Genomic DNA, 16,358 nt, shown 5'->3' with positions numbered 1-16,358 from the left:
AGCAGAGTGAGAGGTAACTACAAAGCAATCCATAGCTGTCCTAATTACTCCTTACAGGCAGGAAAACGTGTGATAAAATGCATGTTTTGTGATTCCCTTCCCCTGCTTTACTTGCTGCAGCACCCTTAACCTGTAGCTTCTGATGTCCTCCTCCAGAGCTCTTAAACCTTAGGAAAAACCCTGAGACAGACAATCACTGTACAATTTAAGGCACATAATTAGCAATTATTTCATGCACACTTCACAATAATAATCTGTTACGTTCTAAGGGGAAAGAAACATTAATGAGCTACTTCTGGTGCCGCTCTGTGTACTGTGTTTGCATAATAATGAGGCCCAATCTGCTGGAAAACACAGAAAGGACAAATTAATAAGGTCGTCATTTTTGTCTAATGATGCTTAATACAGTTTGAGCAATCTGCTCGAGACAAAAGCCAGGCACTCAGACATAGCCGATTATGCATTCGCGTGGCAGCTGAAATCTTTATTAAACAGAATGATGAATCTGATTAACATGTGATAACAAATATACAGTCTGGGAGCAAGGCCTTGGCACCTCCCGCCAGCTCCTCTCCGGCCTCGCCGAGGCTTTACTCAGATTGAGGTCAGACTGGAATTCCCGATAGGCGCATTAAGATAAAAGTTTGCCAAATGTGGTAACATGATGAACAAAACAATATCCTGTTATATAAAAGCTACTGTCTCAACAGCTGACTGGTTAATCAGTGATAGCAACGACTCCTTAATAAGTTTAGAATTTTAATTGTGCTGTTTGGTTCGCCTTTTAGCGTATGAAGGATGATTTAGTACATTAGCTAAGCTACATTTATGCCACCAAAATATTCTCTCTAATTCCAAAGTCCTGCCTTCTATTCCATTTCCCAAACGCAGCTATATTCCCAAACAGGAATATACAATTATTTAGGGTGTTTTAAGCAATATAAAAAAATAGTATTAATTTATATGCCACTGATTTCACGTCGATGGAGGTTTCTAGGTCAATGGGAAACACATGACGCGATTGAATTTGCAGAAATGTAGCAGTAAATTTCAAAATCTAATCTTCAACAGAAATAATTGATTCAAAAGGAGGTTAAAAAAATGTACACGATGTAATTTGTTAATCCCACCTTAAATTTCAGTCGAGAAAACACAGCGTTGCCTCTTTAAACAGTGACCAAACCTAGGAGTAAATAACAGCCCTTAAATCCAGGGATTCTATTTTAAGCTAGCTTTGCTGGAGCAATGTGATTTCTATTAAATGAACAATTCCTTGCCTTCCAGAACCAACTGTACTTGATTTATAGCCAGCACATGACACGAAGTATTTTCAGATGACACATGATACCTCGTGACAATGAACATGATTTAACACAGGGTGGGCAGCAGTAGAAACTATAATGTTGATTTTATCTCCACAAATATATTGCTCAGCAACAGCAGGAGTTTGTGTTCAAGAGTATAGAACTGGGAGCTAAGACTGACTGAATCACAGCTTCTTCACTTTAATGCATCTGTGTTTGCTCTGGGGAATGATAGCACATCATAAATCATCATTTTCTACTCCTTGGACTCGTTCTGTGTGCCTTCATTTACATGAATTTATTCCCAATTACAAGACAACAGCAGACAGTGGATTTAAAACCGGGAGATGATAAAATTCAAGCTGTATTTACCTCTACCATCATTCAGCCCCAGTCCATCCTACCCTTCTAAATAAATGACATTATTTTCAAACATAAAATAGAAAAAAAAAAATCAGACAAAAAAAATAGTGGATTCCTTCCTCACTTCCCCAAATTCTCCTTATATCCTGGAGGTGTTGGAGCCTCTTCTTTTCAATGTACAGAAACAGCCAATTCAGAAGATAAAACCAAAAAATCGTCTCATTATACCTCAGAGCATCTCTTTATTTCATATTCTGCCAGAATGAATTCCCTCAGTGTAACATTTCATTATGTTTGATGGAAAATGAATGTTGGAAATGCCATGAAATCGTGGTGGTGGTGTTTGGAATCCCAACATTCATGGCAAATAATGCTTCACAAACCTTGTCCCATCATCACACTGCCATACTCTGTATTTCAAACAGCTTGGACACTCGATAATGACACACAGAGGCCAAAACATAAGGATCATATTCAGCTTTTGGCAAAGATTTAGTCTCAAAAATCTCTCATTAAATTCAACTGTATTTCTATCCATGGGCTAAATGAAGGAAAAGGCAGAGGTGTCCTGGGCTTACCTGCACAGCTCTCTGAGGATGGAGTGAGCTCCACTCCCCCTCTCTGCCCTGAGAGAACAGGAAAAATACAGAGTTTTCTCATCTAGATTTCAAAGGCTTCTATTGAGAATTCAGTTTGCTCACACTGAAACACAATACCTATAAATAAATTTCTTCCTGTTGACTCCACCAAACCGTGTCCATGTTCATCCTTCAGGGGCTGGTTAACTTCTTTTCTTAATGCCAAAACTAACATAAAACTACATGTCTGAAAATTCAAGTCTACAGCACTTGTGTAAATATGTTTTGTTCTGGTTTTCCTTTCATGTAAGACATGGATGGTTGCTATTTTCCTACCCCTTCTCAGAAGATGTAATACTACAGACACTGCAGCAAATTAGGTAGAGACAGTTGTAAATATATTCAGTGATCTGAGCTCAGTTCTTAGCTATCATTTCAAACCTCTGTGGTAGAAATCAGATAAATCATATAAAATTGTTCTAGATAAATGTTCATTCTACCTTTTACAAAAATAGTATTTTAATATTTCCTGTACAAATAATTCGGTGATCTTTTTAATATACAAAATAAACTGATCTGACTTACCCATGACTGGACTTTCTTACTGAAATGAGTAACCTCAGCTCCTATCAAAGGACATGGAGAAATGGACTGAAGGACACAACTCCTGCACTGCAAGTAACTTGTCAGAGAAGATTCCTTCTCATTCCAAATAGCATTTAAAGATAAACTGCCATGCAAGTCTTTCAAAAAGAAAGAAAAAGTGCTTTATAGAGGCATCAAGAGAGATTTTTTTAAAATATGTAAAAGATACAAGTTGAATTTCACATTTCAAAATGAAATTTTTATATTGCCAGAAAGATGGCAAACAATGTTCATTAATACCTCCTAAAAATGAGTCCTTGTGGCAAAAATCCCATCTCATCAACTGTGTCATCATAACACCACTAGAATGCTTTATTTCATCCATCATATGAAATAAAATAAATACTTTCTTTTTGGTCTCTGGCATCTGAAGAACCAAAGGGTTCCCCATGCCATGGGCTGACAACTGGGTTAATTTCCTATCAAACATAGTATTTCTGCTTTAACCACTCCTTTCCAATTCATGGATTTTAACTTGTAAGAAATGGGAAGGATTCTGTTTCAGTCTCCATCAGGATATTCTGAAAGGACCCAAGAAATCTGGGAGTGGAGAGGACAGTGGAGCTCATCTTCAGTGTTTGTTAAACATTCAGAACCCACAGAGCTTTCAGGAAGGAAAAACCTCACCAGGAGCTTCCCAAAATGTGTCAGTGCAGGGAATGGCATTTCATTTAAAGCAAAAGGACTTGACAAATGTTAACAGTGAGAATTTACCTTTCACTGGCATCTGATAAACCTTCAAAGTTTCCTTAAGATGACCAAGACTTGCAGCATCTGAGATGACCAACACCACATTATCATCTTCTGAAATGGCATCTACTTTACACATACAATTATTAATGGGTTCTTTACTTCTCCTATTGGCATTTCTGAAGAGTTTCCAGATTATTTTCAGCTCACTTTTACTGTAGCAAGCTTTTCTCAAAATTCCTATAATTTAAAAAGTGGGGTGTAAGACTTATATACACAGATGGTTTTGAATACAGTACTGTTCAACCACGCTGCAAACTTTCCACATTTACAAGATGGTAATTTAGGCCCTGATCCAATACCCACTGCAGGCACTGAAAAGACTTCTATTGCTGTAAATGGCCTTTGGAAGAAGGCCTTATTTAAAATTTTTAATGTGCCCAAAATTTACTTTTCAACAGATAATTTTCCCCTTGTTATTACTCCCAAATTGACCAGCGAGCTTGAATCCACTTTGAATAAAGCCATTTATTTTTAATTTTCAGATTTTTTAACTTTCCTCAATCAACTGGCATCTGAGATTCAGTTTAAACAACATAAAACTTCTTGCTGACAACAGACAGCCTGGTAAGTGTAGACATTCCTGTACCTCAGAGTGCTTTTACTGACCACAGAGGTTCCATTTCACAGATTTTACACCAAAGATATGATGATGCTGATGAATTAAGGGAGTGAATGAAAGGTTTCTGATCAGATTACCCAAATTTTAAAGGACACACATGATTCCTTTGGGAAAACAGGAAGAGGTGGTCTCCATGACCTGGGCCTGCCTTTACCCACAGTGGGCTTTTCTGACATGATTTTGATAATTCCAGAATATGGAATTTGTCCCACTATTCCTCAGGCACAGGTTTGGCTTGCTGGAGAGATTTGTCCTTTCTTGGTTTCATCAGATGCAGAAGATTGTGAAGCATGAAGCATCTCTAATTGTTTCTGCATGTAACTGATGAGAATAGCTTGTAATTAGGTCATTACCACACATGGCCCAGCAGCCTGAAGATGGAGCTTATTTAAAAAAAAACAGCAGAGTTGCTTTACTATTATCAGCCTTTTGACTTTCCCAAATTAAAAGGCCTCACAAAACCACAGAGAATTTCCAAGCTCATCCCCATTTTGTACAATGTGCCAGCCACGGACTAAAAACCAAATTCCTACAAGGTAGATTCCACACTGAAGAATCTGTGAAGAATCCACAGTGCAATCATCTGGCTTTCCAGTCAGACTTCTGATAGTTTCCTGCAAACATGCAGTGGATCCACTGAGTTACTGTGCCAAGATATTGCCAAACTTCTCACAGCAACTGGTAGCAAATTAACACCTAAGCCTGAGAAGGAGCACAGCCCAATGAATGAGCCACTGTGCTCCAAATAATTCCTTCCAGCCCCCAGAATGGCAGGAGAAGTTGCCTTCAGTTAACTTTTAAATATCAGATGCCCATTGGAGCTCATGAAGGGTCAGTGTGGTCAAGAAAACTGCCAGGAAAAAATAACATTAAAATAATTGTTATTGTGACAATCCCCTCAAAAGGCTTTCTGCAGTGCATTTCTGATAACTCATTTATGTAGATATCAAATCCAGTGGAGAAGTGAACCAATTATTCTAAAATAGCCCTCCAGCATCCAAAAGTGGGGAAGTAAAAGGGTGGATGAGAAATCCCAGCACTGCCAAGGAAACAAGTGATCTTACCCTGTGCTTTGGGCAGGATTTCAGCTCCACAGACAACACAATAAAGTCCTTTCTTGCAAGGCTGGTTGTGAGTTTCCTTCTAACAGAGCAATGCACAAATGCATGTAAATACTGCTTTGCATAAATTGAAGCATTTAAATATAAATAAAATGAAATCTATCAAAATTGCTTCAGAGAAATACTTGAAATACTCAAAGGAATCTGAGTCAATGTTTATCGTTAGTTAATAATTAAAATATACACCTAAAAATGCTTAACCTCACTTAAACAGGAACACTGTCATATAAAATAGGAGGTATTTTATAGCCTGTAACACTGCAGGCTATCAATTTGTTGGGAATTTTGCAAAGGAGCCTGGGATGGTTGGTACCTTTGTGTTTCCCATGAGAAACAAAGATATCTATTGAGGGTGTAAATCACAGATCTGCACATCAGGAAGAAACTATTTCATTGGATTATTTCACTTAAAAAATGCTATAATAAATCGTTCTTAACTCCCTTGCACCTCAGCATTCAGCAGCAGCCACTCAGAAGAGGTACTTTAATCCAGGGATGTTGTACCTTTCTCTCTCGGGAGGAGCCACTTTGCCTAAGGGCAGCTTTCCTTCTCCTGCATCTCCTCTGAACTTTCAATCCTTGAATAAATTCGAGATTTTGTTATTATTTTAGACAGCAGGGATTATACCAAGCTACTATATCAAAGTAGGAGAAGAATTTAGCTTTGATAGATGTGGTAAGTGCAAATAGATAATTCTAGGAAATTTGTTCTATTGATTTCACTTCCCTTTTACCTGCAGGCTGGGCAGCATTTAATTCTGAGAACTACCATAAATATATTAACTATAAATTATCTCTAACATGATAAAAAATTGAGTTATTAGATATAAAGACAAATAAGAATGAATTTACACCAAAACAAACAGTCCTTACCTTCCAAACCCAGCAGGAACACCAAGGGGTTTTACCCACATTTGAGATTTTAGAGGACAGAAATTTTTCAAGAAAACATAGTACCAAATGCTGACCTTTCAACGTGTATTTTAGAAGTAATAGTTAATTTGATATAAAATGTAGGTGTTGCAAATTAGTGTGAGGTATTTGACACAGAGCAAAATGTTATTTATATGAACTTCTATGGAAAATAACCAGTTGATTTCATTTCTACTCTCAAACAAAGAATATCAATATCTATGAATCAATCTTGAGATTGCAAAAATCCTGCATCTTCATATTAATGTAGGATGGCAATGAACAATCTTTTCTTGAAAAGTCAGTATGCTTTATTACAGAAAAATCCTGGCTGTTTTGATTGCAATAAATGAAATAAACTTTTAAAATACTGCAAAAAAAATAGACTGGGAAAGATTCAAAGACTTTTGTGTACAATTTACTTTTATATGTTGCATGAAAAACATGCTTGCAGGACATACAAATGAGAACAGGTTCTGACACGAATAAACACAGAATTTGACTAACAGAAATCAGATCCTCTCACAAAAGGAAAAAAGAAACCTCAGCTTTTACATAAACCAAATAAAGTTCTCTGAAGAAGCCTCTCATCTTCACCAAATATCAAAATATGCACAACTCCTGCTGGACATTTTGATGTAAGAAATTGGAAGAATTGAATACTGAAGAATAAACCTGTTTTGGTATTTAGGCTCAATCTATCTATGACTTGATCTGCAAAGATACTGTTCTATATATTTTATTTTTAAAAAACCCCAATCTAACAAATGCAGAAAACCATAATTTGGTTATATGAGTGCTTTGCTTTCTGAGGAAAACCACAATTTTCTGACTGTATTTAATGGGGGATTAATTAAATCTGTAATGGACAAACCAATAATTCCAAGTCAGATCCTACTTGGGTTTCTATTTAGAATTTCCAGCCATGATGTCCTTTAGCCATGCAATGGATGAAGAATCTTCATTGTATCTACAGAAAACTGCACATTGCAAAACTCTCAAGTGAAAAAACAAAAACTTATCATGAGAAATGGAGCCTGAGGGTAGCTTTTGCTCCATGAGGACAGGGAAGCTGCTGCTGCCCTGTGTGGTGTGGGGGTTGCTGCCATGATTCCCACATAAACTGTCACCAAGTGCCACTGCTGCCCAGCAGGAAGGATGACACACCTTTATTTCGGGATCTGGAGAGGCTGATTTTCCTTTTAGAGGTGTCCATCTCCTGAGATGCTCCCTGCTCTGCTCCTGCTGCACCATCCACTGCACCATCCCTGCTCCTCTCCTTTTCCATCATGCCATGGGGACTGCTCCTGCCAGCCTCAGCTTTTTCAGTCACATTCAGTGTTCCTGAGGTGCTGATGGCAGAATGATTATCAGGGAGTGTGGAGTTGCCACATTCCACCCAATCCCCAGTGGTACCACAGGCTGGATCTGGGGGTTCAGTTCTCTGTTCCTCTGGTTCTGCTTCATCATAGAGCTCTGGGGTGAAGTAAATACTCTCATCCTCATCCTCTGACCCATTGAATGCTGAAGGCTCAGCTCTCCCTGCTGCTGAAGGGAATTCCCTGCAGGGCTCAGCTGGAAGCTGGAGCTTCTCAGGATGTCCTTCAGCAAGAGGAGCTTCATCATTTTGAACTGGGAAATGAGTCTTTTCCAAGCATGACTCAGGTCCACTTGGTTTATGTTCTGCAATTAATGATGATTGGCATTGATTTGAATGATCAATAAGTTCACTAGGCCCATTCACATCCCCCTGTTGGCTGCTTGCTGTGGCCCTGCAGAGCTTGGCTACAGGAGTTGAAGTCAGTGGTTTAGAGCAGCAATTCTCTTCCACAGTATCAGCATTAGTCCAACCATTCATTTCTTCTGCCTCTATTTTAATTGCTGGCATTTTAGGGGTGGGGTTAATTGGTTTTCTTCTTTGTTTTACATTGTGAGAATGGCTCTCTACACCAACTTTCTGGTCACCTGTGAAAAATCACAAAACATAAATGAGTTGTGTCTGATTTACAGCATATTTAGCACATCCAAATTCCCACTGTTTTAGAAGGTTTACAGTGATTTTACAATAGTCATTAAAAACAATAACACAAACAAAAGCCCAGATGTTACAACTATCCTTGCACATGAATTGTCTTAATTAAATGAACAGACTAAGAGGCACATGTAAAGTTAGCATGACTGGATTTGCAATTTGTAATCTTTTATTATTGTGCTCTTATCCTATTCACCTTTTTCTTGACTGAAATGATATAATAAACCTTCCTAAAACTTAGGAATGGATTTTCCCTGTGAAGCTGGAACTAGAGGAGATCACATGGAAAGTGTCTCAGCAATGTCCAAACAACAGATGCAGTCTGAACCAGGCACTAAACTTGCAATAATGCTAATCTTGATATGTTTCAAATATATTTTGAATTACCTTCATAGTGTTCAATGGAAAAAGAAATTAAAATGAAAACATTTTGATTGTGCTATAAACTTATCAAAGATTATTGTTTTAAGACAACCAGATGGAAGGAGAATTAATTTCAGTCTGCTGAGCACAGCTCATCCACATTTGTGAATAATTATCATTTTCCACTATAGCACTTCTGTAATTTTAAAAAACATTTGTTTCTTCCAAAAAAGATGCAACTGCACATGTGAAATTGCCAGTGGAAATGCACATACTTTGTCTCCCTGTTGCCATGCTGTTCCTTGGCTGATTCCATGCTGTGGGATGAACTGAGCTGATGGCTGCAGTAAAATGAACTTCTGAGCCCAAATTTTGCTCCTCACTTTTAGCAGGAACATCTGGTGACAGATGAATGGTTGCCTCCAGTTGAGAGCCTTGTGACAACTCCTTGGAATGTGGAGGGAACTCACTGGCAGCATCTCCACCCCTCTGGTTCCTGAGGGCAAAGGCTTGCAGGGATTCCAGAGCTTTCCCAAAATTTCCGTGGTGTTGGATCTGCTGACGGATCCACTTGGATAATCCTGAGGGGAAAAAGATCCTACTGCAAAATGACAGCATCTCTAGCAGGTGTTCCACAGCAGGAAACAAAGAGTGCAGGTATTTCTGTGTAGGTGTAGGCTCAAAGATTTCAAGGATTTCCTCATGAAACTACAACAATGCAATTCCTGCTTTCCAGGGCTGGGAACTTGATTTAATCAATAGCAATGTTCTGATAAGCAACACTAAAAATATCCTTCTTTTCCTACTGAGAACCTTTAACTTTTTCACTAGGCTTTTTTTTAGGTTCAAACTGCTGCCTTGCATAAACATCATTAGATTTCTTTGATGCCTCAGTGTTCATTCTGCTTGTTCTCATGAATTATTTAAAATCATTCACAGAGCTGCACAGAGTACAGCTATTTATTATCACATTAACAGGGTCTGATAAAAAATGAGAATATAATGAAGCTTTTTACAACTTTGTGTCAGATTAATTAACAGCAACTCAGAAAGAATCACAACTGTTCTACAGCTACAATATAATAAAACCTGCTCCTGTCAAAGAATATTTAAAATTCTCAAATCCCAGCTGTCTAGATGATGCTGGAGCACACAAGGGTGATGTAAAAACTGACTTACTCGATTTTAGAAAGCGGTTTGAATGCATTTAAATATTCTCTGAATATCAATTTTAAAAAAACAAATAAACCCCAAACCCACAGCAACAACAACAGAGAACTTCATTCTTCTGCGAAGTTTCACTTTTCAGAGAAAGGAATCTTACCAAGTCTGGACCATGTAGGTTATTTGTGTTGCTACATGATTCACCTGTGTTTACTTCAATAATTTCAATGTATTTTCAGTACAAACACATCAGAGAAGGAGTTGCACTCAACAGCAGCAGCTGAGCTCCACCTGCTGACTGAGGCCAGCACGGGCTGCTGAGCTCAGCTCTGCCCAGCAAAAAGGGCAGCAACAGAGGGAAAAACAACATTCCTAAGCAGTTTCTTCTCTAATTTTAATCTCTTTTTTAAGGTAACATGCAGAATCTGTTTTATTTCTACCCAGTATAAAACAAAAACCAGCACCCCTTGTTGTATACTGAATATTCAGTTCAATTGGTGTTCCATTCTGGTTCATTCTGGCTTTTCCTACTCACCTGTATTTGCACAACCATATTTCTGTAATTTTGAGGTTTCAGTGTTTTTCAATACTAGGAAGTTTCCCCAGAAGATTTTTGCCCCTTACCAGTTATGTATTTATTGGGGTTATTCCTGAAGCGATCGTCAACTAAAATGAGAGCTCCCCAGTCATTCCTGTGCCTTATACACCTAAAAGTGAGGGGGAAAAGAGTGTTTAAATAATTAGGGGGTACATTGCAAATATCTGTGGGAATTAGGAAACAGGGATTGCAGTAAATCAGCTGAAATATGCAGAATTATACAAGTGCTTTTCTACTGTATGCACCAAAAATTGTTATGGATGTTACAGAAGCTTCATTTTCCTTCAGCTGTCGAATTTACTACCTGAAAACAGTTAAAATGCAAAAAAACCCAAACCACACAAATACTAAACAGCCAATCAAACCACATCATTTGTTTTCCACTTTAACTGGGCAGTGTAAATCCCACAGAACTTCCTGCCAGCTTAGTGGAATGTTCTGTTTAATCGAGATATTCCTCATCCACTCTCATCCTTCCCCACAGCTCAATTTAGCAAGAGCTTTGTCTCATGGTTTTATGAGGAATTTGTACCTTTATGTCTCTTTTCTCCATCTGAGTTTAGACCATTCAAATGATAAATTCTACAACAAGCACTGTCACTAAAATTCAAGGTAAAACTTATTTCACAGTGACAGAACTTCAGCTTAATCTCTTAATGATACTATTTTTTTCTAATGTTACAATTTCTCTCCATTTTCTTTCTAAGCCTTCATTTGTGTTATCTCATTTGCATTAGGTTTAATTCAAATAAAAAGAGTTTTCCAGCTGATGTTTCTCATCTATAAATCTGTGGCTCTGTGTATCCATGACATCTCTGACAGATATGGATGACAGTTCTAATCTTTATTTATATGATAAATTTTGTTGAAGGAGGATGAATTAATTCTACCCTGTTAATAACATTTGGGGGAATTTTTCCATCTAGGAAAGGGAAGCTATACCACTTCTTCTAAATATGGGAAGAGATCAGTGAGCACGATAATTGAATTGACCTTTTGCAAAGGTCTGAAAAACCCCACTGCTATTTCTCCCTTTCAAAAATACTTGTAGGCTAAATATCAAACAACTGCTCTGAGCCCACTGAGAGTGTGAACAATTAGTGCATTGGAAAAGTCCTGAGGATTTTCTTTTGCTTTAAAGCTCAAGAATTATTTGGCTCTGTTAATGCTTTATTTCCCTGGGTATCTGCACTATGAGCAATAAAAACTGCAACCAAACTGAAGTGGATTCTGAATGTAAAACAAAATCTCTGAATTATAAAAATGCTCAAATGCACAACAGGCTGAAAGGCAGGGAGTCCAGAGCAGCTCAAGAGAAAATCTGCAATATGAGGGGTTTGGACTTACTTATTCCTTTTGTGTTAAAAGTGGGGAATAAATCCTTAAAGATCTTCCTGAAAAATAAGTTCTACAAATTTATATAGTTTTAGTTCTGTTCATCTCACCTTCCCAGGGCTTGGTTGAGAGCTCTATAAGCTTGAATTTCATACCACTGACTCCCTGATAAAAGGCCTCTTGTACTTTTGTGCTGGTCATTGTACTTCCTCTTTAATTCAACCTGAGAAAGAAACCATAAAATATTGGGTTTATTAATGATGTTGAAAAGGAGATATTCTAAAAGGGGCAACAAGTAAACATTGATTAAATAAAATATATAAAGTGTGCTACAGTGTTTCAACTCTATATTTTGCACACTAACCAATTATGGCTTCTAAAATTGCTCTTAGCTGTGATCTGTGAATAATTTCAATGTATTGACACAAACACCAAACACTCATCAAATCTCTGCCAGCAGGAGAAGGATCAGATGTTCACACAGGTAAAAAACCCAAACCAGGTAGAGGCAGATGGACTCCAAACCCCAGTTTTATTGCCTCTTCTGAAGGGAAATGACCCACTGGAGTTCTCCATCCTTCCCTTTATCCCAAACCCCACTCCCCATCCAGGGCTGGGAGCAGGCTTTGCTCAGTGAGGGTTAAGCAAGTTCAGCTTTTCTCCCTCGAGAGAAGCTGAGAAGGAGCTTTAGAGACACAGTGGCCTCTCGCAGGCACAAATCAGCAACACCAAGCCTAATTCCCAGCCTGGCATCACCTCCTGTGGTTTGGAAATGTTTCCCTGGAGAAGGGGCAGCCAAGGCCTGCAGGCCATGGGGAGCATCAGGCAGGGAAAATCATGTTTCCCTTTTCAAAAACACTCTGTTCCTGGTGCTTCAAAGGCAGACCTGGGATCAACTGCCCAAGAAAGCCCCTGCCTCCCCTTCCCAATCACATGGATAACCACACATAATGCCTGGGCTGAACTGGAACAATTTGCATTAGAATATTATATATATCAAAAGGATTTATTATTATTATTATTATTCAGTGAGGGGGGCTGAATGTTATTTTTTTAAAACAAACATCAAACTACACCAAAAAGGGTCTTTCTGCTGCTCTTTTGTACAGTATTAACCTTTCTAAACTGACAAGTGAAAGGACACGCTTCAGGAGAGAAAACAGCAGACTTCTAACCTCTTCTGACAGGTAACTTTCAAGTTGCATTTGGATAAGAAATTTTATTTTATGTACTTATGCCCTTTAAATTGCCTGTCAAATTTACAAATTCAATCTTTACAGCCAGAAAGTAAATTCAGTTTGATTTCACAGATTTAATATTTGTTCCAGTCACTCAGAATTTACTGACTGGCATGTGAGGTTTCCTTTGTAATTTTCCAAACAGAAGATGATTTCTTCTGAATGGTTTATGAACATTAAAACCATTCCTTAAAAAGGAACTTGGGCTTATCTGTGCATTTCTACCAACAGAAATACTACCTGGAGAAAGAAAAGGGTATTGCTCACCATTGGAAATGAGGAATGATGTTGGAAAAGTTCACTGAAGCCTTTAAAACATGACCAATGACAATATACTCCATATGTGTTTTGCACTTGTTTTCTAGTCCTGGGAAGTTTTGTAACAATTTCCTTTTCTGAAGACTTTTGTTATCAGTAAGATTATGGCCATTTGGAGCAAATGGAGATTTACCAGCCTCTTGCTTTGCCAGCAAACAGTATTGGAATAACTGATCCTGTGTGTTATGCTGACAAAATTCCATTAGTTTTAAATATGTGCACAAACTCACCAAAGTAGCAGTAGAATGCAAACCACTCAGATCACCTCAATAAAATAATTACTTTCACATTCTCCTACAACATGTCAGCATTATCAAGTGTTCATTGCATGCACACCACCAGTGACATTTCACTGCTCAAAATATATAAACCCATTTTTTTAATATAAAACCCCATGAGTTTGGGGTGGGGGGTTTACCCCTATTCCCTCACTCTAAGTGTGCAATGGGTTTTTTAACCCTTTTCCCTCACTCTAAGTGTGCAGTGGGTTTTTCTAACCCCATTCCCTCACTCGAAGTGTGCAATGGGTTTTTTAACCCTATTCCCTTGCTCTAAGTGTGCAATGGATTTTTCTAACCCCATTCCCTTACTCTAAGTGCGCAATGAGTTTTTCTAACCCCATTCTCTCACCCTAAGAATGCAACATATCTTTCTAATGTTCCTATTTTAACTGAAAAAGGGTTACCCAAAAATACCCATTATTTTTTCTCCCTGCCCTGCTCCTGTCTCAGCAGGGGACAGTGACAACCTGCCTTGCTGTGAGCTCAGCTGGCACGGGGAGGCTGCTGCAGGTAAAAGGCCAAAGGCTGTCATTGCAGTGCCATCAGAATCTATTTCATTGTATAACTGCTGCCTTCCCCCCCATCAAGCCCAGGGCCGATCCAAGCTGACATGTTACATATGTGAAAAAGCCAGTGCCTCCTGCTAGCAAATATCCACAATGTGCACTAAAGCACAGGCTAGAAGGGATTAGTTAAAATGTCAAAAGACAGCCTTTTACTTTTACCTGTTCATCCTTAAAAACATCCTCCCAGCTCTCGGGCAGGATTTGCAGACAAAGAGAGCAGCACAGAGCCCCTGGCAAGCTCTGCCATCCTGTAGCTGTCACCCAGATTAGGCTTTGATCTGTCTGGGAGGTCATGGGCACAGCCACGTTCACTCAAATCTCCCCACGTTCTACCTGCAAACCTCTCCTGCTTTTAATGCTTAATTAGTTCGACATCTTTCACTCTGCTGTATTAACTGGGAAATAGCAGCGAAAAAAGATAAATGCCATGAACAATTTTTTTTTTTAAAGGCTTGGGAAGATACTTTGAGGCAGTTTGTGCTGCAGTTCAAAAGGATTTTCAGGTGTATTTTTCAAACAATATTAGCAATAGAGGTTTTTCTCCAATGACAACAACATTAAATGACATCTGTTACATGAGATTTTAAAATAAGTTACCTGTGGTAATATTCCTTCACATGAAGAAAATCAGACCTATTCAGGATTCAAGGAATATATAAATACATAAATTGATTTATACTGTGTTGACCATGGACTTTGAGTTAGTTCATGGCACAAAGCTGAGAAGAGTAACTCACAAACTACATCTTGGTTTTGAACCCCAAAATAGCTTGAAAATCCACACACAGAACCTCCAGCCTTTCAGCAACACACCAGGCTGAAGCAGATTTATTCAGAATTAGCAAATATCAATCTATTATGGGCTAATTGTTTCCTAAAGAAAAATCAATCAGAATACTGTATACTGATTTATCACTGCCAGCACCACAACATGAAGGTGGAATGGGCTAAGCCCATTTGTTTATTTTGTGCAATTTAAATCAGCAAAATGAACTGCATTTGCTTTGACTTCATCTGGCAAAGTTTTGAGGGGTATTTCAAATGCATTACTTTACTGAACCAAATGCAAACTTTGCTTTTTAGGAACAAATATTAGTAACAGTTTAGAATTATTTTTTTCCTGTTTAACAAGTCAGGTCAATTCTTTGACAGGACATCACCTCACAAACATCTCCAACAGCATCCTGTTGTCTCTGGTGGGTTAAAGGAAGAGAAAATAGCTGGAAAGGCCAATAAAGCTGGACCTGTGTCACTGCATGGACAGAGTTTAGGTGGCACATTCCCTTCCCAACTCTCCTCCATGGAAAGGAAAAACAGAAAATGGATAGAAATGTTCTCTGGTGTTCCACTAACTTGTTTCTCTGGTTTTACGAGAGGAAAAATAGTAATGAAAACAAAGACCATTGCTCACATCATCCAAAAAAATTGTAAAAGACACATTCATGTTTAACATCTACTCGTTCCCCACGTCTTTAAAACAAACAAGCAGAAAAAGTACCAGGTGGTCACTCCCCACTTCCATCCCAAAAAAAGACATAAAAATGTTTTTTAAGCAAATCTCCCGTCCTAAAAAAATCTCATGTGTCCACTTAGAGTCTCTCTTCCACCTGAAATAGCAATAATTAGAATTTTTCAGGATCATGCTTGCCATCTACTTTCCTCCTGACGAATGCCAAGGAACCATAAAAGTTTGCAAATGCAGGAAAAGTTAAGACATGAAAACCCATTTCTTTTCTTTTACATCTGAAAAATCTTAAATAGAAGCAGCATTAAGCAGTGCAGCATTTCACTCACTTCAAAAGCAGTAACAAGGGCTGTGAGGTTTAAAACAAATAATGCAGATGTAAAGAGCTGGGTGAGTCACAGAATAAGCTTCAAACATCCTCACTCCTCACAGACCCACTCAAAGCTGGGTCTAAACACAGTATTCCCATTTATTAGCCCACAGGAAAAAGATATTATGGCAGGATTTTATCTTTCAATGCTCCAAGCATTCCAAGTGTAGTGTTAATGCATAAACGATATGGAATAAAATGCTTTTTTGCTGTATTTTACCAAATTAGAATCAGTATATTAATTTAATAAGGTTGTTCTAATGAGTTCATACACCTAAATAAGGTCACAAGACATAAATTTAACACACTTATTTTCACATATAAATGCTGCAT

General features: G+C 38.2%; 1 protein-coding gene across 7 annotated transcripts in view; it reads right to left on the bottom strand.

The window, feature by feature from the left end:
* The window catches only part of BRIP1 (BRCA1 interacting DNA helicase 1), a 95,083-nt gene that overhangs the window by 43,241 nt on the left and 35,484 nt on the right, over window positions 1-16,358 (bottom strand). For 5 of the 7 annotated variants that reach the window (XR_014855754.1, XR_014855755.1, XR_014855756.1 and 2 more), the window contains exons 17-24: window positions 11,898-12,010; window positions 10,479-10,561; window positions 8,966-9,271; window positions 7,463-8,260; window positions 5,888-5,961; window positions 5,327-5,405; window positions 3,605-3,820; window positions 2,831-2,988 (exon numbers count right to left, since the gene is read on the bottom strand). Coding sequence is in view for 3 of the 7 variants with exons in the window: in XM_085078483.1 (XP_084934609.1) it covers window positions 2,831-2,988; window positions 3,605-3,820; window positions 5,327-5,405; window positions 5,888-5,961; window positions 7,463-8,260; window positions 8,966-9,271; window positions 10,479-10,561; window positions 11,898-12,010 (1,827 nt within the window). In the remaining 4 variants the exon portion in view is untranslated. Of the gene's footprint in view, window positions 1-2,830; window positions 2,989-3,604; window positions 3,821-4,088; window positions 4,584-5,326; window positions 5,406-5,887; window positions 5,962-6,583; window positions 8,261-8,965; window positions 9,272-10,478; window positions 10,562-11,897; window positions 12,011-16,358 lie in introns of those variants that run through there. The other 2 variants (XM_085078484.1, XM_085078486.1) reach the window with 2 other exon arrangements.

Source organism: Lichenostomus cassidix, chromosome 19, assembly GCF_008360975.1.
Source record: "Lichenostomus cassidix isolate B80296 chromosome 19, HeHo_3.0, whole genome shotgun sequence".
NCBI lineage: Eukaryota > Metazoa > Chordata > Aves > Passeriformes > Meliphagidae > Lichenostomus > Lichenostomus cassidix.
The sequence above is the reverse complement of the archived record's forward strand: the minus strand, read 5'-3'. Positions and strand labels throughout refer to the sequence as shown.